The sequence below is a fragment of the Pseudophryne corroboree genome, chromosome 12 (assembly GCF_028390025.1).
Source record: "Pseudophryne corroboree isolate aPseCor3 chromosome 12, aPseCor3.hap2, whole genome shotgun sequence".
Lineage (NCBI taxonomy): Eukaryota > Metazoa > Chordata > Amphibia > Anura > Myobatrachidae > Pseudophryne > Pseudophryne corroboree.
Genome location: NC_086455.1, coordinates 128316972 through 128342246, shown reverse-complemented (window position 1 = coordinate 128342246; position 25275 = coordinate 128316972). Strand labels below are relative to the sequence as shown.

Below are 25275 nucleotides of genomic sequence, written 5' to 3'. Positions count from 1 at the left end.
GAGCGAACAACTCGGAATGACCACCAATGTACTGCACTAAACATCACCATGTTTCCTAGACCATGTAAGAATCCACCAAAGACTGGTATTCCTCCACACATGATTATACATACTTTTCAAGTGACTAACGTCGGCCCTCATCTTCTCCTCTTTGTCCTGGTTTAGTACTGCAGAATTCAAGCCCACCTCCAGCCTCCTTAGAGCCTCTTCTGCTTCATGTAGTCTCCTCTCCAAATCCAACTGCACCTTCAACTGCAACTGAGAAAGCAACAGAGATACTGTATTTCCTAAACTGAATTATCTCTATATACAGAGATTTCTAACACCCCCTCTGGACTGCTTTCAGTCTTCAGTTGTGGAAGATGCTTGAATAAATATGAGAAAAACATACCTGAGATAAAAGTTCCTATTAATTTACTTTTATGGGCTATTTACTGTTGAAGTTAGCACTGTCTGACGACTCTTGCCTTGTACTTGTTACACTTTGTCTGTGGCTTTATTGGAATACTTGTATTTATGCGTTCACACTGTTCACTCTTATGCATTGTATGTATGCTGTACACTGTACGCTGTACATTGTTTGTTACCTCTTAGACGGTGCTGCATACACCCTGTGGCACTAACGAATAATGTTTGCCGTGTGGTCGTTAACTTGAGAATTAATGTATTGTTTCTCTTTTTTGTGTACAAATATGATGTGATATGTAATAGTAGCTTTTGCTGCAGACATTGCCTGGGTTGTCTGTGTCCTCCCGCTGCCCCCACCCCCTTTGTCATTCCTTTTATTCTCCCCGGGTGTGTACACACGGTGAGATCCTTGCTATGTTCGATTTTTACTTGCGATTTCCCTTGAACTCCCCGGAGCCCAGATAGGACAGATTTTGACTAACTTTTCTTGAGATATGGACTATGTGTGCTTACGATTTTGGCTTATGTGAGATTTTGGCTTATGTGAGATGTCATTGACATGTGAGATGAACTAGATAGCACACCGATCTAGCAAGGATTGACTTGCCTGCACAGTCTATCTTTTCTTGCGATGCCGACCTGGCGGGGCCGCGCATCGGGATCGCAAGGTGACTTTCACCTTGCGATTTGCACTAACTTTTCTTGCGATTTTGACTATATAGTCAAAATCTCAAGAAAAAATCTCACCGTGTGTACACACCTTTACTCTCCTCTCAGATTTTCATCTTTCTGGGTATCCATGTCACTGTTCTCCCCACTTTCTCTGTCTCTCTTTCAGGGGCATATTTATTAATAGATGCAGCTAGCTCCAGATAATAAGGATTCCTTAGATGCAACTCAAGGCAATAAGGAATTCTTATTAACCTAAAAGTATTATTATTTACTTGCCGCTACCAGGGCTCTGATAGGAGCTCTTCCTGGCATCTGTCGGCCCACATGCAAGAGGGCAGTAGAGGGGAAGGATCCTATGGATCATTTCCCTTATATACTTCTAACATTAGGTACAACTGTAACTAACCCCAACCTATAGTAGTAGACGAAGACCGAGTCCAAGATCAAGTCTTTACCATACACCTAGCTCAGACTAATAGCTATACAAATTCCAAACAGAGCTGTAACACCCTCACTACCCAGATCTGAAAACATAGTGTTAGGAAACGAGTACTGGAACTCAGAGTCAGCCCTATGCATAGGCAAACTAGGCAAATGCCTAGGGCATTTGGCATGCCTAGGGGCACAAGCAGCTTCTGCTGATTAAAATGATATGCGGCATGCCTATATTCTGTGTGACTGCAGCTGTATCTGCATACGAAATGCTACATGACAGTGTATTCCTGGAAATCACTGTAACGTAGCATTTCGTATGCAGATACAGTCACAGTCGCTCACACAATATAGGTATACTGGATATCACTTTAATCAGCAGAAACTGCTTGTGCATCCTAGCCACATTGTAATGCAAATAATATGCATTTTCATGAAAAAAAAGCATCCGATATTAGCAGAGCTGCCAGCTGACTCATGCCAGGCTTCTTCTGCTGCATGTCGTATTGAGGCAAGATGTATGAGGACACATCTGTATCCAAGCAGAGGCAGAGGTCACAGTGTTAGCGGCCATGTGGGTGCTGTGCGCAGGTGGTTTGGTAGTGCAGTAGTGTTCGGCATATGTGTAAGGGCCATTATGTGTGCCATATGTATAAATGCATTAATAATGTGCTGCAAACGTGTAAAGGACACTATGTGTGCCATTATGTGTATAAGTGCACTAATAATGTGCGGCATATGTGAAAGGGACATTATGTGTGTCATTATGTGTATAAGGGCATTAGTTATGTGCGGCATATGTGTAAGGGCATTAATAAAGGTTGGCATAATGTGTAAGGCTCATTATGTTTATAAGGACATTAATAATGTATGTCATATGTGTAAGGGGTATTATTTTTATGTGTGGTATTAGGTTTATAAATGCTTTACTAATGTGTGTCATATGTGTAAGGTGCTCTTCTGTGTGGCGTAGCGTAAAGAATATTAGAAAGAGCACTACTGTATGGTCTAATGTGAATAAAGAGCAAAATGGTGTGGTGTAATGTGAATAAGGAGCAATTTAGTGTGATGTAATGTGAATAAGGGGCATTACTGTGAGGAGTAACGTTTATAAGGTAAAGTGGTACTACTGTGTGATGTAACATGAATTAGGGACACTATCACATGATAAAATGTGATTAAAGTTGCACTACTGTGTGGCATAATTTTAATTGGGGGAACTATTGTGTGGGCATGCCCCTTCCCAGCAAGAACACCCCCCTTTTTGGGCTTGCCTAGGGCATCATATTGGCTAGGGCCCGGATCTGCTGGAACTCTGGCAATTGGGTGGCTACTGGGGGGGGGATTCCAGAACTCGTGTGCAGAGCTGCTGTTTGGGTTGGATTGTCGCATCAACTCCGACCCTACCCCTGACTCCTCCCAGTGGTCGGATGGTGCCTGCAGTGCTAGACTTCTGCCTATAGCAGCCACGTTTGAATGGGCGAATTAGGTCCACCCAGACTCCGATGTCCCCAGGTCTTATAAGGTGACAAGGCACCACCTGAGACTGCAAGTGAGTAAGGGGAAAACTAGCTATGGCTAAGGAGACTGCAAAATGAGAAATAAACAAACCAGTATGTGCGGCGCTGCCGCCAGTACAAAAACACAAAAACGAAGGCTAGCGAGAAGACCCACCTTTACGACGCCTGTCGTTACCAGACAAGTAAACCAAAGTATAGCGGCCTAGCCGCCTAAAGCGACTCTGTCGCAAACTAACAAAGGACTGCGCGGAAACCACCGCAAAAGTAACCCAAAAGAATAAAGATGCGGCTTCTGATGCAGAATGTGGCAGAGCCACAGACTCACGGTACCACAAGGGACAGATACTGGCACCGCCGAGATACAGGGGAGTTCCAAGGACTGGCCGATGGAGCTGGAAACCGAACAGGACTCCTGGCTGGACACGATCCAAACAGAAACCGAGACCAGGGTACCAGGAGCACAGACTGGAACCAGGAACTGCCGACAGGAACCAGGCACTGCCGATAGGAGCCAGGAACTACCGACAGGGACCAGGAACAAGCTGCAGGAAGCTATCACCGGCAGGGCTGTACTACCCTAGCTTCCATAAAAAAGGCCCAAGGACCAACAAAGGGAGCCCCGGGCAGCCCAACTACCCGGTCCCTAATCGCACCAGCTGAGGTTTGGCGCGCAATTCAGAGCATCCCGGCTGCTTAGAAACAGCGGCGGAAGTGACGTGCCAGCCCTGTTGCCTAGCAACGGCCGGGAGCCGGCGCGTCTCTGTGTAGCCACACCGCTTAACACATAGAATATTTACTTCAGCACTTTTGGGATGCAGTACAAAGTTTCTACTTTTTCAAAGAAGCTTGTTGAACTATTAATCTGAACTTTGCCCTCTCCGCTTTAAAATCTGTTGGGCTTTATGGACTGAAAACACACATTTACTAACAAAGATATATATATATATATATTTATTTGTTTATTTAATATTTTTAGTTAGCAAATGTATGTTTCAGCCCTAGAAGTACAACACCAAATTAGATCAACCTATACCCTTAGTCTTAATTTGTGTAAAGTTATACAGAGGAAAGTTTTGGCAGACAAGAAGTTAAATATTTCCAACATTTTGCATTTTGGGATTCAAGTAATTGGTATTAGTAGTCTTAATGTTAAGTTTTCTACCTTTAGCTCCTGCTCTGTTTGTTCCTTCTCAGCAGTTAGCTCAGTTAACGAGTTCTGCAGAGCCTGAGACTCAGATACATAGAATGCCCGCTCCTCCTCCAGTACTTTAAATCGCTCCTCATTTTCTTTCATCCTGAGGAGGTAGGATATAAAGGATATAAAACACATTACCATGGTAATTTTCAAATCACCCTATCATTGACAAGTTTTGCTGGAATGGCTTATAGACTTGGTCACAAACCTGACTGTTACCTGCTACATACCTACCAACATGACCCTCTCCAGGAGGGACAAAATGCTCTGGTTCTGGACTTTTCTCTTAATTTATGATTGCCAGCACCTGTGTTGAACAGGTTAATGGATAAGAAAGGTGTTTCAGCACAGGTGATGGCAATCATAAATTAAGAGAAGTCCAGAAGCAGAGCATTTTGTCCCTCCTGGAAAGGGTCATGTTGGGAGGTATGCTGCTAGTTAATGGCTCATTCATATATAGCTGTATAGTATATCCTGTGCAGAGAGCTGCTGTTCTAATATATTTTGCAAGGTCAGACATCCATGGCTTGAACATCTGACCACTTCAATGCCTCTGACCTAAGGCATACCTACTTAAAGTGCCAGTGCCATGAAAATTCTTCTTCTTAGGTTGCTTTCTCATGCTGCTAGTAATGATTTATAATAGAGTGTCATGGGCTACCATGTCAACCACAGTCATGTGCCACATAAGGTAGTGAGCAAAGAGGCTTTGGGATGCTGCTCCAAGCTCTATCTGCAGTGGAAAATCCCACCATAATTATCCCCATTTTGCCATCACTTGACATGCTGAGAGCTGCGTGAGCCATTGCCTGAGGTGTAAAGTTGTTTCTGGCAGCCATATTTATTTTTATTCCAGAAAGATGCTAAAGGGAGATAAATATTTGTAGGAACATAGCTAAGATAATGAGTATCTTGCTTAATTATCTTGCTTAACTATACTTAAAGAAATTAGAATATTTGTGTAATTTCTGCTTTAACTCCACAATCACAATAACTGTGAAATCTCATAAGCCAATAACTTCCTCTATACTACCTATACAGGTCTGCAAAGAGGTATGTGACCATATCTGGGTCTGTTAGCCTCCTACATTTTGACTCTTCTGATGTATATTGGCAATAAAGGTAATTAACAAAGCTGTACAATTGTGGGCCTGCGGCATACATGGGGGCAGATGTATTAAGCCTGGAGAAATGATAACGTGGAAGGTGATAACGCACCAGCCTGTCAGCTTAACTGTAATATTTCAAACCCAGCCTGTAACATGACAGTTAGGAGCTGATTGGCTGGTGTGTTATCACCTTCCACTTTATCACTTCTCCAGGCTTAATACATCTGCCCCATGCTGTTTTGTTGCGCTCATTTTTCTAGTGTTCCTCCCTGTATGGTAAGGAATATGGCCAAGCACATCACAATAGCTGGAGGTGCTGAATCTTTTTCCTTCTCATAGTAGCTGGGCAAATTAGCCTTTCTTTGTTAAATGCAGACTAGCCAGTGAAATGTCACTCATATTGCACTCAAATGAAAAACAAGAATATTTGTGTTGCAGGGTGAGATGTTTAAATGTGCTTCATAAATTTGATCCTTCAGTTACCCCTCTCTGCTGGAGGTGCCTAAAAGAACCAGATACTATAATACATATCTGGTGGGATTGTCCCCCGATAGTTGCTTTTTGGAGGGAGATCATAGCCTTGGCTTCACTAATCTTGGGTTACTCTGTCCCTCAAATGCCTGATTTTTTTGTTACTTTCCCATTTGTCCATACCTATCTTTTGATAAAAGTCCCTTCTTAAACATGTCAGAGTGGTGTTCCTGTTCTTTAGCGCTCCCAACCCCTGCCCACATCATGGGACTGGTGTAAATGCTTGGACGTCTACTTGACTATGGATGATATTTTTTGTGCAGGGTCTCTCTATGTTTTATATGTTGTGTTTTCTGAGAATTGGCTTATTGGCCTACTTGTTTTCTGCATGTTTCCCCTCATCCATCTACCCCATATCCTCCCTCTTTTCTTTCATTTTTCTTCATATTCCTTATCTTTCTTTCTTTCTTTCTTTCTTTCTTTCTTTCTTTCTTTCTTTCTTTCTTTCTTTCTTTCTTTCTTTCTTTCTTTCTTTCTTTCTTTCTTTCTTTCCTTTTCCTCTTTTCCAGGTTCTACTTCTCCACAACTGCAAATGTATGTGCTTTAGACACTGCGGGTTTACCCCTCTATAATCTTTGGAGTGCACCTAACAGTTGTTGTTGTCTGAAACTGTTCACTACATTTTTATGTCACTCGATCATTATGATTATACAATTAGCATTGTGCTATTCTTGTACTGTGACCACTGTAACCTGTTCAATATAAAATCCTTTCTTTGAAAATAAAGAATAAAAAAAAAAAAGTGCTTGAAGGATGCACATCATGGGGGTCATTCCGAGTTGTTCGCACGCAAGCTGCTTTTAGCAGCTTTACACACGCTAAGCCGCCGCCTGCTGGGAGTGAATCTTAGCTTCTTAAAATTGCGAACGAAAGATTCTCTAAATTGCGACCACACACCTCTTAGCAGTTTCTGAGTAGCTCCAGACTTACTCGGCATCTGCGATCAGTTCAGTGCTTGTCGTTCCTGGTTTGACGTCACAAACACACCCAGCGTTCGCCCAGACACTCCTCCGTTTCTCCAGCCACTCCCGCGTTTTTCCCAGAAACGGTAGCGTTTTTTCGCACACACCCATAAAACGGCCTGTTTCCGCCCAGAAACACCCACTTCCTGTCAATCACACTCCGATCACCAGAACGAAGAAAAAACCTCGTAATGCCGTGAGTAAAATTCCTAACTGCATAGCAAATTTACTTGGCGCAGTCGCACTGCGGACATTGCGCATGCGCATTAGCGACTAATCGCTCCATTGCGAGAAAAAAATACAGAGCGAACAACTCGGAATGACCCCCCATATGCACATTGGTTTAGCGTGTGGCTGTAGTCATTTTTTTTTTTTCCTCCCATGTAGCTTGACATGATATTTACACATCCGCAGAGGATTGGTGTAGTTAAGCAGTATTTGTGTGTATGACAGCTCCTCTTTTACCATGCCCACTATTAGACAAAAAAATGTACTTTTTGGCACTATATCATAGTAACGGGTCTAGTTCTAAGTTTTACAGTTGGCTTCCAAATTGTGAGCAGAATCTTGAAAAGGGGCCATATGACTATCTTTCAGGTCTCTTATTTTCTGAAGCTGGAGCACAGCTCTATAGTTAAAGGGTTAAAGAAAACACAGGTTTATTGAGTTCAGTATCTCATTACTACTTTTACAATTAATCCTTTGATACAAAGGCAAAACAAAGTCCCTAGTGTGACGTTGATAAGAAATGGTGGAAATTACAGAGACAGAGGCGGTCGCTGGGTGGGAGGGGGATGAACGGCGGCGTTAAGCCGCCGTTTAGTAGGCGCGGTCCGGCCAATGCAGGTGTGGCCGGGCCGTTGGGGGGCGTGCCACGGCGGCTGTGTGACATCTCATGCAGCCGCTGCGGCCAGCGGCAGCGACACACAACTCCCGGCCAGCCGCAGAAGCTGCGCTGGCCGGGAGTTACTCCACAAATACAAGAGCATCGCCGCTGTGCGATGCTTTTGTATTTGTGCGGGAAGGGGGGGGGGGGCGGCACTGACATGCGGGGCGGACTAGCCCTGTGCTGGGCATCCCCCGGCATGTCAGGGAAGATGATCGTAGCTGTGCTAAATTAATTTAGCACAGCTACGATCAACTCGGAATGACCCCCATAGTTCGATTCTGTCAGCAGTTTAAACTCAGCAACAGAATCAAAACAGGATGAAGGACAAATTGAAGATCTGATTATAAAACACGCACGAGCTATTCATATGGCTGGACGGTGACCGCTCACATGTCATTAGCATTTATTGCCACGCCCAGCAATGTTTACCAACATCTCTGACAATGATGCAATGAAGTTTGTGTTATTACCAGGCATCAGGCTCTCTTACAGTTACATACACTGTAACATCCAGTATTTGATCAGCCAGAGTCTCTTATCCCTTAAATCTGCCTTAGGCCTCATACTAAATGACATCACGGGCGGGATGTAATGAACTCCGAGTCCGGCGGCTGTGCGAGATGCTGGCCGAATTCTGAGTTTTTTTTAAAGGGGCAATCATGTACAAGACATGGATTAGCCTTGTACATGATTACCTCTTAAAAAAAAACGTCCGAGTTCAGCCGGCATCCCACACAGCCGCCGGATTCGGAGTTCAATACATCCCACCCCAAGTTTGTGTGTTACACTAATACTTTTAATGTGCAACACATGTAACCTAATCTAAAGATGGAAACCATTGTTTACAATCAACCCATTCCCGCATGTGGTGTGTTCGGGTGCATAGCTGTAATATCCACATCACTGAATGCCTCCTGAGCAAGTCACTCTAATTTACCTAAAGTGCATGCATTGGGGGAAGTCTAGGAAACCTCCACTGACCTTCCAAAACGCATTTCATCTATCCTCAAACATTCCTATTATCTAACAGATGGGATACAGATCCACGTGTACATTTATACTTTATGCTCCGATTTTTAAAGGGTTAATTTTCTAAATGACAAAGTGACGTATTGTGCACCTGTACTGTCTGGGACGTTATCATATTTATATTGCATACTTCTCAGTTACTATTAGGGAGTGTAAAAGTATATAACACAGGGGGTAATTCCAAGTTGATTACAGCAGGATTTTTGATAGCAGTTGGGCAAAACCATGTGCACTGCAGGGGAGGCAGATATAACATGTGCAGAGAGAGTTAGATTTGGGTGGGTTATTTTGTTTCTGTGCAGGGTAAATACTGGCTGCTTTATTTTTACACTGCAATTTAGATTGCAGATTGAACACACCACACCCAAATCTAACTCTCTCTGCACATGTTATTTCTGCCTCCCCTGCAGTGCACATGGTTTTGCCCGACTGCTAACAAAGTTCCTGCTGCGATCAACTCAGAATTACCCCCACAGAGCCTTTGTGCATCCATGTGTCTTGTGAAAAAGCAGGACTGTCCAACCTGTTCTCGGCCTGAAGCTTCTCCTCTAGTAACTTCTGCATCTTGCTCTCGATCTGCTGGAGGTTGCAGTGGAGACTCTGCCTGGGATGTCCACTGTTACCGTCTGCTGCCTGGTGGTGATTGTGACCGGCTTCCAATATAGCTATAGTCCTCTGCTTCTCTACAGACAGCTCCTGCAATGTATAGATGGGTGATTCCTTTGCATGTCGTAGAAAAACAGCACGTGTGTAATTTCATAGCGACACAGTTACATCACCTATATATCAAAACATATGTACAGACTATACAGTGCATGCAGAAATGTGAAGCCACTGGTCTGCATGTTGTCCATATGGCAACTATAATTAACAAATATGTTTTCTAATGGAGTGGTTCCCAAACTCTCTTGAATCACGGCGCCCTATAGTGTGAGCATTGTTTTCATGGCACCCCTAGTAGGGTGCATCAAACGCCCCATAAATTTTTAAAAACTAAGAAAAATTATTTGTCCCCATGCTACATTTTTTAGAATTGTTAAGGATATATTGCATACAAATTTTGAAGAATCTGAGATGATATTTATGTGGCCCACCATGCCCCTGAAGATTAAAGATTTCTATTTATTTTAAATGCAATAACACTTGTTTTCACTTCTCTGATACAAGGACTTAAAACAATTTAGTAGGTTAATGATAAAGTGATTTATTCATTGTTATCAACTAAACAAAGAGATATAAGCAGAATTAGTGACGGAACAGTGAACAACATGTTACAGTTGGCTTATTACAAAGTTGTGAATATTGGTTTGTGAATTCTGATAAGCATCAGATTCTTTCCATTCACTAGAGATGAGCGGGTTCGGTTTCTCTGAATCCGAACCCGCCAGAACTTCATGTTTTTTTTCACGGGTCCGAGCGACTCGGATCTTCCCGCCTTGCTCGGTTAACCCGAGCGCGCCCGAACGTCATCATGACGCTGTCGGATTCTCGCGAGGCTCGGATTCTATCGCGAGACTCGGATTCTATATAAGGAGCCGCGCGTCGCCGCCATTTTCACACGTGCATTGAGATTGATAGGGAGAGGACGTGGCTGGCGTCCTCTCCGTTTAGAATTAGAATAGATTAGAGAGACACTTGATTTACTAATTTTGGGGAGCATTAGGAGTACTCAGTAGTGTACAGTGCAGAGTTTTGCTGATAGTGACCAGTGACCACCACTTTTATTTATAATCCGTTCTCTGCCTGAAAAAAGCGATACACAGCACACAGTGACTCAGTCACATACCATATCTGTGTGCACTGCTCAGGCTCAGGCCAGTGTGCTGCATCATCTATTATCTATATATAATATTATATATATCTGTCTGACTGCTCAGCTCACACAGCTTATAATTGTGGGGGAGACTGGGGAGCACTACTGCAGTGCCAGTTATAGGTTATAGCAGGAGCCAGGAGTACATAATATATTATATAGTGAGTGACCACCAGACACACAGTGCAGTTTATTTAATATATCCGTTCTCTGCCTGAAAAAAGCGATACACACAGTGACTCAGTCAGTCACATACCATATCTGTGTGCACTGCTCAGGCTCAGGCCAGTGTGCTGCATCATCTATATATATATTATATATCTGTCTGACTGCTCAGCTCACACAGCTTATAATTGTGGGGGAGACTGGGGAGCACTACTGCAGTGCCAGTTATAGGTTATAGCAGGAGCCAGGAGTACATAATATTATATTAAAATTAAACAGTGCACACTTTTGCTGCAGGAGTGCCACTGCCAGTGTGACTAGTGACCAGTGACCTGACCACCAGTATATAATATTAGTAGTATACTATCTCTTTATCAACCAGTCTATATTAGCAGCAGACACAGTACAGTGCGGTAGTTCACGGCTGTGGCTACCTCTGTGTCGGCACTCGGCAGCCCGTCCATAATTGTATATACCACCTAACCGTGGTTTTTTTTTCTTTCTTTATACATACATACTAGTTACGAGTATACTATCTCTTTATCAACCAGTCTATATATTAGCAGCAGACACAGTACAGTGCGGTAGTTCACGGCTGTGGCTACCTCTGTGTCGGCACTCGGCAGCCCGTCCATAATTGTATACTAGTATCCAATCCATCCATCTCCATTGTTTACCTGAGGTGCCTTTTAGTTGTGCCTATTAAAATATGGAGAACAAAAATGCCAGTCCTAGATGGGCCCGGTGTTTGTGTCGGCCACTAGGGTCGCTAATCTTACTCACACAGCTACCTCATTGCGCCTCTTTTTTTCTTTGCGTCATGTGCTGTTTGGGGAGGGTTTTTTGGAAGGGACATCCTGCGTGACACTGCAGTGCCACTCCTAGATGGGCCCGGTGTTTGTGTCGGCCACTAGGGTCGCTTATCTTACTCACACAGCGACCTCGGTGCAAATTTTAGGACTAAAAATAATATTGTGAGGTGTGAGGTATTCAGAATAGACTGAAAATGAGTGTAAATTATGGTTTTTGAGGTTAATAATACTTTGGGATCAAAATGACCCCCAAATTCTATGATTTAAGCTGTTTTTTAGTGTTTTTTGAAAAAAAACACCCGAATCCAAAACACACCCGAATCCGACAAAAAAAATTCGGTGAGGTTTTGCCAAAACGCGGTCGAACCCAAAACACGGCCGCGGAACCGAACCCAAAACCAAAACCCGAAAAATTTCAGGCGCTCATCTCTACCATTCACCAATGTCTTTCGTAAGAAAATCACTGTTTAGCTGAAGAATGTTAAACATAAACTATGAATCAGTTCCAACCAGATCAGCAAGAGTAGTAGTTGAAGATAGGTTAACTGCTTGAGGAAATCTTGGTTTGCCAAAGCCTGTTCCAAAGTGTTTTTGTGGAAGGCTAACTTCTGGATCTGGTTTAATAGTTTGCAATCTGTCAGAGATAGCTCTTTTCAGCTCTTCACTTACTTGGTTGCTGAAAAGTGCTAGAGGGATCATTTCTTCAGTGAGATACCAGTGATGGAGCTTGAATGCATGAATGGCACTATTAGAGATGTGGATTTTTGGGCATGGAGGTGGACCACCTAAGTCAAATCGTACATCAAAAAAAATTTGCACAGTTGTTTCTATGCTAAAAAGGAACATTTTAAGAATAGGGACAGCAAGCATTCCGAATGTCGGGGCGTTTGATGCACCCTAACCCCTAGGCCCAAAGTTTCTTAATGAGAAAGTCAGCAAAAAATATTAAATGAAGTAAATTGTGCTTACTTGTCATCCTTATGTACAGTTATGTGGTGGTGGATAGGCCTGTGCTTCTGTGTGGCCACACATTTTATGATTGACAGCCACCAGTACTGGTTTTACCTATTACATGGACCATAAATAATTTGATTTGGTCCTGGAGCACCAGCCCGTGCACCCCTGCAAGCCACCTACGGCACACAGTTTGGTCACCACTGTTCTAATGCAATGCAATGTTCCAATGGTAGATAGTAGGAAAATTACTACAAAAATAAACATTTATATAAACCAGTTTCAAATATTTAGCTTAAAGGCCCCTATACATCACAGATCCCCCGAGGGCTGGATCAGGGAAATCGGGAATATTTAAACATGTTTAAAAATTCTGATCATGACCAAAAATGTTGTTAATTTCACCCAATTGGCAGCTAGATTGCGATCATAACTGGTCGCGGATCAGTGGTGTCGGCAGATTGGGGACACGGGGCCTGTGATGTGGGCCTTAAGTTGTGTAGTCTGTTAGGAATGTAACAGGTCCATATACAAAGTACCATGCTACAGGCACCACACGCTCTGTGTGAGGAAATGAGAGATCTGTGACAATTAAATGAGTTATGTCTCATTTCCCATGTCAAAGAAACCTTATGAATATTTACTTTTTATCCCCATGTCCCCCCGAGCATATTTCTGCTCACCGCCCATACTGTGTTTGAATCCATAGGCGTTTCTATCATGGGTGCAGTGTGTGCGGTGCACACAGGTCCCGGGGGCCCACACACCGCACCCATATATTATACTTACCCCTCCGGAGTCCTGCAAAGGCAGCCCTGCACTGCAGACAGAAACTGTTCGGAAAATGGCCGCCGCGGCCATTTCCGAGTGATTTGCGCATGCGTACTGGATATGTCCCCCAGGAACAAAGTGTGGGTGCCATGTTCCCGGAGACCTGCGCATGCGCACTAGACTCTGGCATTATGTCAGTCTACTGCTGCTGGAGAGGAGGGGGCCTGCCACAGTGGATGCATGCGAGTCCCCTCCTCTCTTAAAACACCCCTGTTTGAATCAGTCTTAATATTGACAACATATGCAATTGTGTTAAGGGGGATACACACGGAGAGATCCGTGTTTAAAATCTAAGCAATTGCACCTAGTTGTTGTTGTTGTTAATAATAATAATAATAATAATAATAATCATCATATTATTATTATTATTATTATTATTATCTTTTATTTATGTGGCGCCACAGGGGATCAGCAGCGCCCATTACAGAGTACATAAACAAATGAGCAATACAAGAAAAAAGCACATATAGTTCAAACAATATAGGAAAAATACAAGGAACATACGGAAAACCAGGGGTTAGGTGCCTTCAAAGGGAGTATGGAGTATAAGAAAGTGTAAGTAAGATAGTTGCACTGTATGGGCTTTCCGTAGTCATTTTCTGTATTATTAGGGAACATATGCTGAATATGAATATTTAATAATTATACAACACAGGTTGAGTATCCCTTATCCAAAATGCTTGGGTCCAGAAGTATTTTGGATATGGGATTTTTCCGTATTTTGGATTAATTGCATATCATAATGAGATATCATGGTGATGGGACCTAAATCTAAGCACAGAATACATTTAGGTTACATATACACCTTATACACACAGCCTGAAGGTAGTTTTAGCCAATATTTTTTATAACTTTTTGCATTAAACAAAGTATGTGTACATTCACACAATTCATTTATGTTTCATATACACCTTATACACACAGCCTGAAGGTCTTATAATACAATATTTTAATAACTTTGTGCATTAAACAAAGTTTGTGTACATTGAGCCATCAGAAAACAAAGTTTTCACTATCTCACTCTCACTCAAAAAATTCTGTATTTCGGAATATTCCGTATTTCGGAATATTTGGATATGGGATACTCAACCCAGGCCCGGCAACAGGGGGGGTCAAAGGGGACAGTTATACCGGGCCCCGTGGTTCAGAGGGGCCCCTGAGGCAGAGAGCAACAAAAATCGGGTGGTGGAGCACCTGATAATACTTGTTACATTGTCTGCTCCGCCCACCCGTCAATTAAGTAGAAATAATTTGCCACACCGTCCATTCCCCCTTCCTGGTTACTATCACTTGGTCCGGTCCTGCGCTGCGGGTGTATGATGCTGCGCCAGGCACACCATCCAAGGTAAAACCTCTACCCCCGGCGACCTTCTCTCTCCCGACGACCCCTTCTCCCCGGCAACCCCGTCACCTGGTGGAGTAACAATGCATGATGCCGCTGGCACTGTTCCCACGCCAGCTCTTCAGCATTATTCTCTGCCCCCTACAACTAGCACTGTCTGTCCACTCTGTGCCCCACCCGGAACTGGAAGAGACAGATGACTGTCTGGTACTGTACACGCACAATTAGTTTATTTAATTGACATTTATATATATACAACATCCTGGGTAAAAGTTCAAAGCCGGGGAGAAAGGGGTTATGGTACAGGGGGGCCCCAGACACAGAAGTGTACCGGGCCCCGAGATTTCTATTGCCGGCCCTGACTCAACCTGTATAACTAAATAACTATCATTTTATAGTATTTAGAAAAAACTCTTAAGTACATTTAACATTGTACCAATGCATTCCGTGTTATGATTTTTATTTTATATATAATACCTTAACTACAATTAGAGAAACATAACCAGATTATATTTATAGTCACAACATTTTTATACAAAAAAATAAAAAACAGCACCACTTTTAACCAATGGTCTCACAAATGAGCATTTCTAATTCTGTGAATATAATAATAATAATAATCAGATTTTTTTTTTTTTTTATGTTTGTGTCCTCTTATTGTCTCTACAAATTGTGATTGGAGATAATTACCATGCTTGTGATTACATTAGTCCTATATTTTTCTATACTTTTTTTCTTTAATATTTGAATTGGAAAAAAAACAATAAAAATGACTCAATTAAAAAATGTTGCTGTGTCTGTTGGGCTACAGCTCCTGTGCTATCCGTGTAACAGTACGAAAACTACACCCCAGGCGCCATGGTTGGAATATAGAAGTTGGTAGAGGTCTTGGGAATAGTGGGGACTCTGAAAGAGAACCTGACATTCTGTTCACCATGATACATTATATGTTTTAAAAAGCAATTTATTGACTCTATTATGAGGCATACCCAAATCTAGATGGCTTTATGTATTAGATTTTCCCTAGTTTAATGACTATAGTCAGTAGTCGAAGTGTGGGGGTATGCAGTGGTCTGACACTTTTAAAAAAATAGAAAAGGCCGGGTCTCTAAGGAGAAAGCACCGCTGAAGGACTCTGACCTGCTGAGAGAATGTGGACTGGTCGACGAGGTCTCCGAAACCGGTTCCTGTCTTGTGGGGTCCTCCTCGGGGTCCTGCCAACAGGTCGGGGGTGTCTTTCGCGGAGCCTGCTGTCTTCACTTCCCACGCAGCTGAATAGGTTGTTGCTTGAAGGGAATGTTGGAGAGATCTTTTGCTAGTGTGTCCACTTTTGCCACATTTTCCTCACTGCTTGGTCTTCTCCGCAGTGCCTGGTCTTCGCTATGATGACTCCACTCCAGACGGGCAGTACCAGGGACAACTGAGTGTTAAAAGGGGACCTCTACGAGTCCTCAGCACAGGCTCTTCAGGGTCCCATCTCATGACATCTTTCCTGGGGCTGTGACTGGGTTCTGTCCACTATTTCTGGATGCTGCTGCTGAGGCTACTCTGCTTCTCAGTACCTTGTCCTTCTGAGGGTTAGTCTTTCAGTTCCCGAAGTCCCCGTCGGCTGTTTTCACCATCTCTCAGCAGGCCAGTGTCCTTCAGCAGTGCTTTATCCTCCTCGGGTCTAAACAGCCTCTCTCCTGCCACGGCGGCTCTTCTTACAGATGAAGCCATGCTCATCTTACTGCGATGTGGCATGCTGCAACACAGCTTGCTGCATGGCAGGTGATCACAGCCGGTGATCGCTAGAGTAATCCCTTTAGGAATTAAATGTGCATGCGCGTGTGTGTGTGTGTGTGTGTGTGTGTGTGTGTGTGTGTGTGTGTGTGTGTGTGTGTATGTGTGTGTGTGTGTGTGCGTGTGTGGGGTTGGTGGGGAGGAGGTGTTTGAGAAGACCATGGCGTGAGAGAGGGATGATAAGAGTGAGAGGTGCAGGTGCTGGATGATGGACGCTGGGAGTTAAATAAAAGAGAAAGAAGCATGTGATGAGACACAAAGATGAGAATGTGTGGACGGAGTGATAGGAGAGTTATAAAAGAAACAGGTAAGGGAAGAAGGGACACATGTAAAACAGAGAGGTGAACAAGCAAAGGGTAGACAATAGAGATATACTGTATATTGTAGGAACATTTGAGACATTGAGGTAAGATGAAAACATGACGAATAGCTTTACATCACATAATATGTTTTATATATACTACATAGTGCTAAAAGCATTTAAAAATACCTAAAGCTTATATACTGTAGAGATTTATATATGAGAAAATATACTACAGTCCTATACAGTATAATGTAACATACTGTATGTATAACTCAAGTGCATAGTCTATAACCTGATCCCTAGAGAAGGCTGTGGGCCCACAGGGGGTTTCCACTGTACCCCTGTAAGCCAATCCGACCCTGCCCCCACCTCTAAATTCCCACAGCGAGCCCTGCCTATAGTACAGAGATGTTGTTGGAAACGGGCTCTGCCACTTAAAACAGAAATAAAGACTCTCTGCAAGGACAGTTCTAAAAATGATAACCACTAAATTAATTGTTCCCAAGACGAGTACTTACCTCCATTGTCCTCTGCAGGTGCTGTGTGAGGCTGCACAGTTCCTCCTTCTCTTCTCCTACTCCCTTCAGACAGTGGACAGTCATCTCTAGCTCCCTGAGGAAGGAGGGTGGGAGGGAGAGATAAAGCGGGGGATATCAGAGAGGTTAGTGGCAGTGACTGTTGTACAAGAATGTTACAAAGACCATACCAAATACACAGGTAATACTTGCCATGATATCTTAGCACCAAATATGAACATAAACCAATATAAAATGTGTGATATAGACAGTGGAGACATAATTGTGCAGTATAAACAGTGCCTCCCAACACTGGCCATAGACTATTTGCCTTTAGGGTCTCGCACATTTATACCATGAAAAGAATAGAAGTTAGTATGATCCACACTAGTACTGCTCAGGTACAGGCCACAACACTGTGTCGGACTGGGGCATGTAGGGCCCACCGGGGGCATACAGTGGTAGGGGTCCATGTTTAGGGGTGTGGCCAGTCTCTAGCGGGGGTGTGCCCAGCTGCCACATTGGTTTGCCTAACAATTTTGCAAGTGTTGGTCCCCTAGAAAAATATATACAGTAAATACTGTACTGCATACTAGATTAGTAACAGCACAGTCTGAAACTTGATCCTTAGAGGAGGAGGAAGAGGGGGTGGGCCCCCAGGCAGTAGGGCCTATCAGTGGTTTCCCCTGTACCCCTGTGGGCCAATCCAACCCTGACAACACTCCATACATTGGCAGTAGGTCCAGCTTATTTTCCAATTCATGGAGATCCAGCAATCACTATTCTTCCCATAGGTAATACTTTACTGTCCCTACTGCTTCCTCTGAATATTTAGGGGCAGATGTATTAACCTGGAGAAGGCATAAGGGAGTTATAAACCAGTGATATGTGCAAGGTGATAAAGGCACCAGCCAATCAGATCCTGTTAATTTACATATTGGAGCTAATTGGCTGGTGCCTTTATCACCTTGCACATATCACTGGTTTATTACTTCCTTATGCCTTCTCCAGGTTAATACATCTGCCCCTTAATTCCTAGTCATCCTTACTTGTGCTGATATATACATACTATACTATAGCTATGATTGTATGGACAAGTGACTTAACTGCTTGATCTGGTCTTGCTCCAATCTGAGCTCCTGCACAAGGTCCTCAAACCGACTTTTTTCGGACTCCAGGATCTGGTTTAACCTCTCCAGCTCCTACACACAGATTGTTACCAACAAACAGGTGTCAGTGATGACTGGATGTACTGAAGATATTTGTCTTAAAATCTACTATACTAGCAGACACTAGACAGAATGAATTTAACATACTACAATCCAGGCCCAGATGTGGTATTGCTATAGAAAAGACATTTAAGTGCAATTTAGAACAAGTTGGATATATATGGGCTTAATTTTTATATTACAATATGACAGTGCCACAGACAGCCCTATCTTCATCTAATCACACAAGTTACCCGACCACTGCTATTTACATTGTCCGGAAACCTACATCTGCTGCTGCTGTAAAAATTCAGACTGCTGTTTTTTTATTGGGATTCATTGAAAAAGACACCGTGCCCGCAAGGGGCTCATTTGCGTTCGCAACTCATAACACACCCAGGAGAGGCAGGGAGCATTCAGTTGTGTGGCTTTGCAAATCTCTGTTAATTACGGTAGCCTAACAGTGCAGATTTTCCGCAAGAATATCCAAATAAATTGTTTCAAAATCATACAATGTGATTTCCTAGGTTTTTTTTCAGATATATCTGTCTTTCACAGTTGAATTGTACCTATGATGGAAATTACAGACTTCTCTCATCTTTTAAAGTGGGTCAATATATATATGTGTATATATACTGTGTGTTTATGTATGTATGTATATATGTGTGTGTGTATATATGATCTAACCATGTGGTAATCAGCCCACACTGTGAGCTATATGGTACGAGTTTTTGTATATTGTTCTGTTTGGATGCTGTTTTAAATTTATCAATAAACAAGCAGTCTGCACTATGAGCGCCTTTTCCTTCATCCTCTATTCTTAGAACCAAATATTGCTCCTGGAGTCCGGAGTCATCATTGGAAAAGTGCAGCGGTTGCGCAAGTGCACCAGTGCTACAACCCAGAGGTTTCCTGTGGATTGCAACTTTCTCCCTTGTTTGAGAGAGAGAAAATCACCAGCGTACCTGTACACCTTCTCTGAACTGATATAGATATATATATATATATATATACATATTTATTTGGGCAAGGTGGTGGTACTGGGTGCTACACCCTATATGGTTATAACCACAGGTGGTCAGTTCCAAGGTAGTAAATAATGACCACTGTAATAAAAGTCACTTTGCACCATCAAATTAAAGAAGTACCATATGAAGTGGATATAGTCGCTTGCGTTTTGGGTCATAAGGTGAATCCAACAGTCTAACAGGACAGCGTTAGCTGTACAGTGGCAAAAATTACTTGGAAAATGTCCGCCACTGCTATTTTCCGGTGATTTGTGCATGTGCAATAGAGATGTCCCCAGGAACGTGGCGCGGGTGCCATGTTCCCAGAGACCTGCGCATGCGTAGTAGACTCTGACACAATGTCAGAGTCTACTGTGCTGCCTGAGAGGAGTGGGTCCAATTGGAGGCTGCACACAGGCCCCCTCCTCTCTTAATGTGCCTCTAGATAGATTAGATATGATATAAAGACACCTCATGATATCATCAGGAAATAGCCCTATTTCAGTATTCTGATGCACAATATTAAATTGGTAGGAAGCTATAACAACACTGATAGGATGCATTCTTATGTATTAGCCCAGTCTGAGGTGTGGGAAAACTATATGCCATTACCTGTAAAGTGACTCTGGGCACATAGGAAACTTGTAGTTATTAGGGAGCTTCTGAACACTCCCATCTTAGCCAGGGCCGGTTCTAGCCCTTTTTGCGGCCCGGGTGGGAAATAGGGGCGTGGCTTCATACAGGGGGCGTGGTCAGTTACGCCCCCTGTACAGTAGAGTAGCGCCGCTGAAATACTGTGCGGTGCGCGATGACGTCATCGCGCACCGCACAGCAAAGGTTCTCTCCACGAAGGGAAACTAGACGCATAGCGTCTAGTTCCCTTCGTGGAGAGGACCTTTGCTGTGCGGTGCGCGATGACATCATCGCGCACCGCACAGCAAAGGTCCTCTCCACGAAGGGAAACTAGACGCGTAACGTCTAGTTCCCTTCACAGCGGGACTAGCTGGGGACACAGCGGGGGGCACAGCAGTAGCGGATCTTGCTATGGTGCGGCGCCCTCCGGAAGGCGGCGCCCCGGGCAAAAGTCCTGCTTGCCCGTGGCAAGATTCGCTACTGGTCTTAGCCATATAACGGTACTGAATAGGAGGTGATATTACTTTAGCTTGCTATGTTACCTCTTTCTGTTCCCGTTGTGAGCAGAGCTCCTCTGTTTCCTCCATCAGTTTATCTGCAGAAAGATAACACGAGATGTGAGTGTATAAGCTCAGTTGGACCTATTTGCGTCCAAAACCGCAGACACACAAATACGTATATATGCTGAGAGCATCCGTATGAATGCTTAAAGCATGATGATACGGTATAAATTGTATCGTTATGCTGCTGATATGCCAGTCATCATTGTAAATTTGGTGATGAAGGCTGGCGTTTAAATGCAGTTTAAAAAAAAACTTTTATAAATTCAATACAGAGCAACTTTCTGACCACTCAGAGGGAGTCATTCTTTTGATGCTATTGATTAAAAGCATTTTTGCGAACATGGTTTTGCTGTACCCGGGTTACACCAGGGATATGCAGTCAGGGTAGGCAGGAGAGGCAGAGCATACTCCCTGTCAAACTCCTGAGATTTTATTTAAGAATGATTACAATAATACAAAAGATATTTATAACATAAACATCTTCTTTGTGTAGTGTAATCCTTTTTATAGCTACCGCTCACCAGCTTTGTGGAGATCCCTGTAGCTGCAGGGAGACAAGAGATGAGGCAGCAACAGCTTTGCCCTGGTTCTACAGTCCGACACTGCTTTGGGACACACCACGGGCAGAAAAGCTACATAGAAAGAGAGCTAATAGGGGCATGCCTTTGAGTGTGGGGATGGGCCTTGTGCAATGATGGACAATTGGATGTGTCATGTGACCAGGAACTGCACTGTAGTCAGAGCTCAGTCATCAGCAGCAGCAAGAGAAGACACAGGGATGCAGGTAGGAGACTCAATGGACAATGTAGCTTAGTGTAGTGAGGGGAGAGTTACAGTGAGTAAGGGGTGAGACAGGCTCCCAGCATTCAGGCCCATCCCCATGTGTGCCTCCCCAGGCATTCACCTCACCGCATGTCATTGGTCTACACGTACTTGTGCCTTTCATCTCCATCCTGCTTCTTTAAGAGGAAGGAGTCGCACATGTAAGATGACTTGGACATAGGCATACACATTTGATTTGCTTGTGCTGTAAGACATATTGGGGGTAATTCAGACCTGATCGTAGCAGCAAATTTCTTAGCAGTTGGGCAAAACCATGTGCAGTGCAGGTGTGGCAGATGTAACATGTGCAAAGAGAGTTAGGCGCCCTACACATTAGGCGATGTGCCGCCGAGGTGCCTGACGGCCGATACGGGGGGCAGTGACGGGGGGAGTGAAGTTTCTTCACTCCCCCCGTCACCCGGCTCCATAGACGTGCAGGCAAATATGGACGATCTTGTCCATATTGGCCTGCATGCACAGCCGACATGTCACCAGCGATGAACGAGCGCGGGGCCGTGCATCGTTCATCGCTGGTGACTCCACACTGCACGATATGAACGTTATCTCGTTCATTAATGAACGAGATCGTTCATATCGTGCAGTGATATCGGCATGTGTGTAGGGCCTATTAGATTTGGGCGAGTTATTTTGTTTCTGTGCAGGGTAAATACTGGCTGCTTTATTTTTACACTGCAATTTAGATTTCAGTTTGAACACACCCCACCCAAATCTAACTCTCTCTGCACATGTTATATCTGCCCCTCCTGCAGTGCACATGGTTTTGCCCAACTGCAAACAAATTTTCTGCTGCGATCAACTCTGAATTACCTCCATTACTCTTATCAAACAGGCATACGCCCAACTCAGTAGCAGCCCCAAAGTCTGGCATAAAGAAATATACATGGTGTATAGTTCAATCGTTTAAAGATTTCTGGCTTGACATACTGTACTGTACCTTTTAGATTTTATATTAAGTAGTAGTACACTGCAGTGCACAAGTGATGCTAATATACAGTATGTTTGTACGCAATGCTGATGTTCACACAAATGAACGCTTATTGTCAGACTGCGCACACGCCAGGATATCACGCAGAGTGATTGACAGGATGGGAGTGTTTGGCGGAAGCAAAACGCAGGTGTGTCTTGGCTGTTTTTATGGCATGTATTTGTCTTCAGCTGCAGTCATATACGCAGAGACACATGGCACCAGCATCGCTACTGCCGCGGACAGTCTGAGTGACCATAGACTCACTAGGGGATTTAATGTTCCTCGTTATTGCATCAATCCTGGATATATGTACGCAGTTGCTAAGGACTTTGCGATGGCTCCGATGGGAGTCTGTATTCTTTTCTGGGTGGCAGCTTTACTTGTGATGATTATAACAAGTCCATAGGTTGGAAAATCGCATCTGCGTAAGCATTGCCTACAAACATGAATTAGGCCCTACATACAGAATAGAACACCCCCAATTTGAAAGAGACACACTAACCAAAATATTCCTGCCTCTCCTTAGCTAGCTGCAGACCCTGGGCCTCCAGACTCCCAATCATAGCCTCTCCAAGCTGGGCATTCTGCCATGTCCTGTGAGGTGAAAGAATACAAGCATGCTTTAATACAATTACAGCATTGTTTCTGCCACCCCTCAACTCCAATTAAGGTAACTGCTTTCAGGCAGTGTATACAGCAGGGAGATGTAACAATCACTGGGGCAGATGTATTAACCTGGAGAAGGCATAAGGTAGTGATAAACCAGTGATATGTGCAAGGTGATAAAGGCACCAGCCAATCCGCTCCATTATGTAAATTAACAGTTAGGATCTGATTGGCTGGTGCCTTTATCACCTTGTACTTATCACTGGTTTATCACTTCCTTATGCCTTCTCCAGGTTAATACTAGTGATGAGCACCGGAAATTTTTCGGGTTTTGTGTTTTGGTTTTGGGTTCGGTTCCGCGGCCGTGTTTTGGGTTCGAACGCGTTTTGGCAAAACCTCACCGAATTTTTTTTGTCGGATTCGGGTGTGTTTTGGATTCGGGTGTTTTTTTCAAAAAACCCTAAAAAACAGCTTAAATCATAGAATTTGGGGGTCATTTTGATCCCAAAGTATTGTTAACCTCAATAACCATAATTTCCACTCATTTTCAGTCTATTCTGAACACCTCACACCTCACAATATTATTTTTAGTCCTAAAATTTGCACCGAGGTCGCTGGATGGCTAAGCTAAGCGACCCAAGTGGCCGACACAAACACCTGGCCCATCTAGGAGTGGCACTGCAGTGTCACGCAGGATGGCCCTTCCAAAAAACACTCCCCAAACAGCACATGACGCAAAGAAAAAAAGAGGCGCAATGAGGTAGCTGTGTGAGTAAGCTAAGCGACCCTAGTGGCCGACACAAACACCTGGCCCATCTAGGAGTGGCACTGCAGTGTCACGCAGGATGGCCCTTCCAAAAAACACTCCCCAAACAGCACATGACGCAAAGAAATAAAGAGGCGCAATGAGGTAGCTGTGTGAGTAAGCTAAGCGACCCTAGTGGCCGACACAAACACCTGGCCCATCTAGGAGTGGCACTGCAGTGTCACGCAGGATGGCCCTTTCAAAAAACACTCCCCAAACAGCACATGACGCAAAGAAAAAAAGAGGCGCAATGAGGTAGCTGTGTGAGTAAGCTAAGCGACCCTAGTGGCCGACACAAACACCTGGCCCATCTAGGAGTGGCACTGCAGTGTCACGCAGGATGGCCCTTCCAAAAAACACCCCCCCAAACAGCACATGACGCAAAGAAAAATGAAAGAAAAAAGAGGTGCAAGATGGAATTGTCCTTGGGCCCTCCCACCTACCCTTATGTTGTATAAACAGGACATGCACACTTTAACCAACCCATCATTTCAGTGACAGGGTCTGCCACACGACTGTGACTGAAATGACGGGTTGGTTTGGACCCCCACCAAAAAAGAAGCAATTAATCTCTCCTTGCACAAACTGGCTCTACAGAGGCAAGATGTCCACCTCATCATCATCCTCCGATATATCACCGTGTACATCCCCCTCCTCACAGATTATCAATTCGTCCCCACTGGAATCCACCATCTCAGCTTCCTGTGTACTTTGTGGAGGCAATTGCTGCTGGTGAATGTCTCCACGGAGGAATTGATTATAATTCATTTTAATGAACATCATCTTCTCCACATTTTCTGGATGTAACCTCGTACGCCGATTGCTGACAAGGTGAGCGGCGGCACTAAACACTCTTTCGGAGTACACACTTGTGGGAGGGCAACTTAGGTAGAATAAAGCCAGTTTGTGCAAGGGCCTCCAAATTGCCTCTTTTTCCTGCCAGTATAAGTACGGACTGTCTGACGTGCCTACTTGGATGCGGTCACTCATATAATCCTCCACCATTCTTTCAATGGGTAGAGAATCATATGCAGTGACAGTAGACGACATGTCCGTAATCGTTGTCAGGTCCTTCAGTCCGGACCAGATGTCAGCATCAGCAGTCGCTCCAGACTGCCCTGCATCACCGCCAGCGGGTGGGCTCGGAATTCTGAGCCTTTTCCTCGCACCCCCAGTTGCGGGAGAATGTGAAGGAGGAGATGTTGACAGGTCGCGTTCCGCTTGACTTGACAATTTTGTCACCAGCAGTTCTTTGAACCCCAGCAGACTTGTGTCTGCCGGAAAGAGAGATCCAAGGTAGGTTTTGAATCTAGGATCGAGCACGGTGGCCAAAATGTAGTGCTCTGATTTCAACAGATTGACCACCCGTGAATCCTTG

General features: G+C 44.0%; 1 protein-coding gene across 1 annotated transcript in view; it reads right to left on the bottom strand.

Moving 5' to 3' along the window:
- PLEKHD1 (pleckstrin homology and coiled-coil domain containing D1) overlaps nt 1–25275 on the bottom strand; it is a 99716-nt gene that overhangs the window by 40179 nt on the left and 34262 nt on the right. The window contains exons 5-11 of the mRNA XM_063948014.1: nt 22989–23080; nt 20656–20708; nt 18373–18467; nt 17269–17362; nt 9271–9443; nt 4195–4327; nt 114–258 (exon numbers count right to left, since the gene is read on the bottom strand). Coding sequence (XP_063804084.1) covers nt 114–258; nt 4195–4327; nt 9271–9443; nt 17269–17362; nt 18373–18467; nt 20656–20708; nt 22989–23080 — 785 coding nt within the window. The remainder of the gene's footprint in view (nt 1–113; nt 259–4194; nt 4328–9270; nt 9444–17268; nt 17363–18372; nt 18468–20655; nt 20709–22988; nt 23081–25275) is intronic.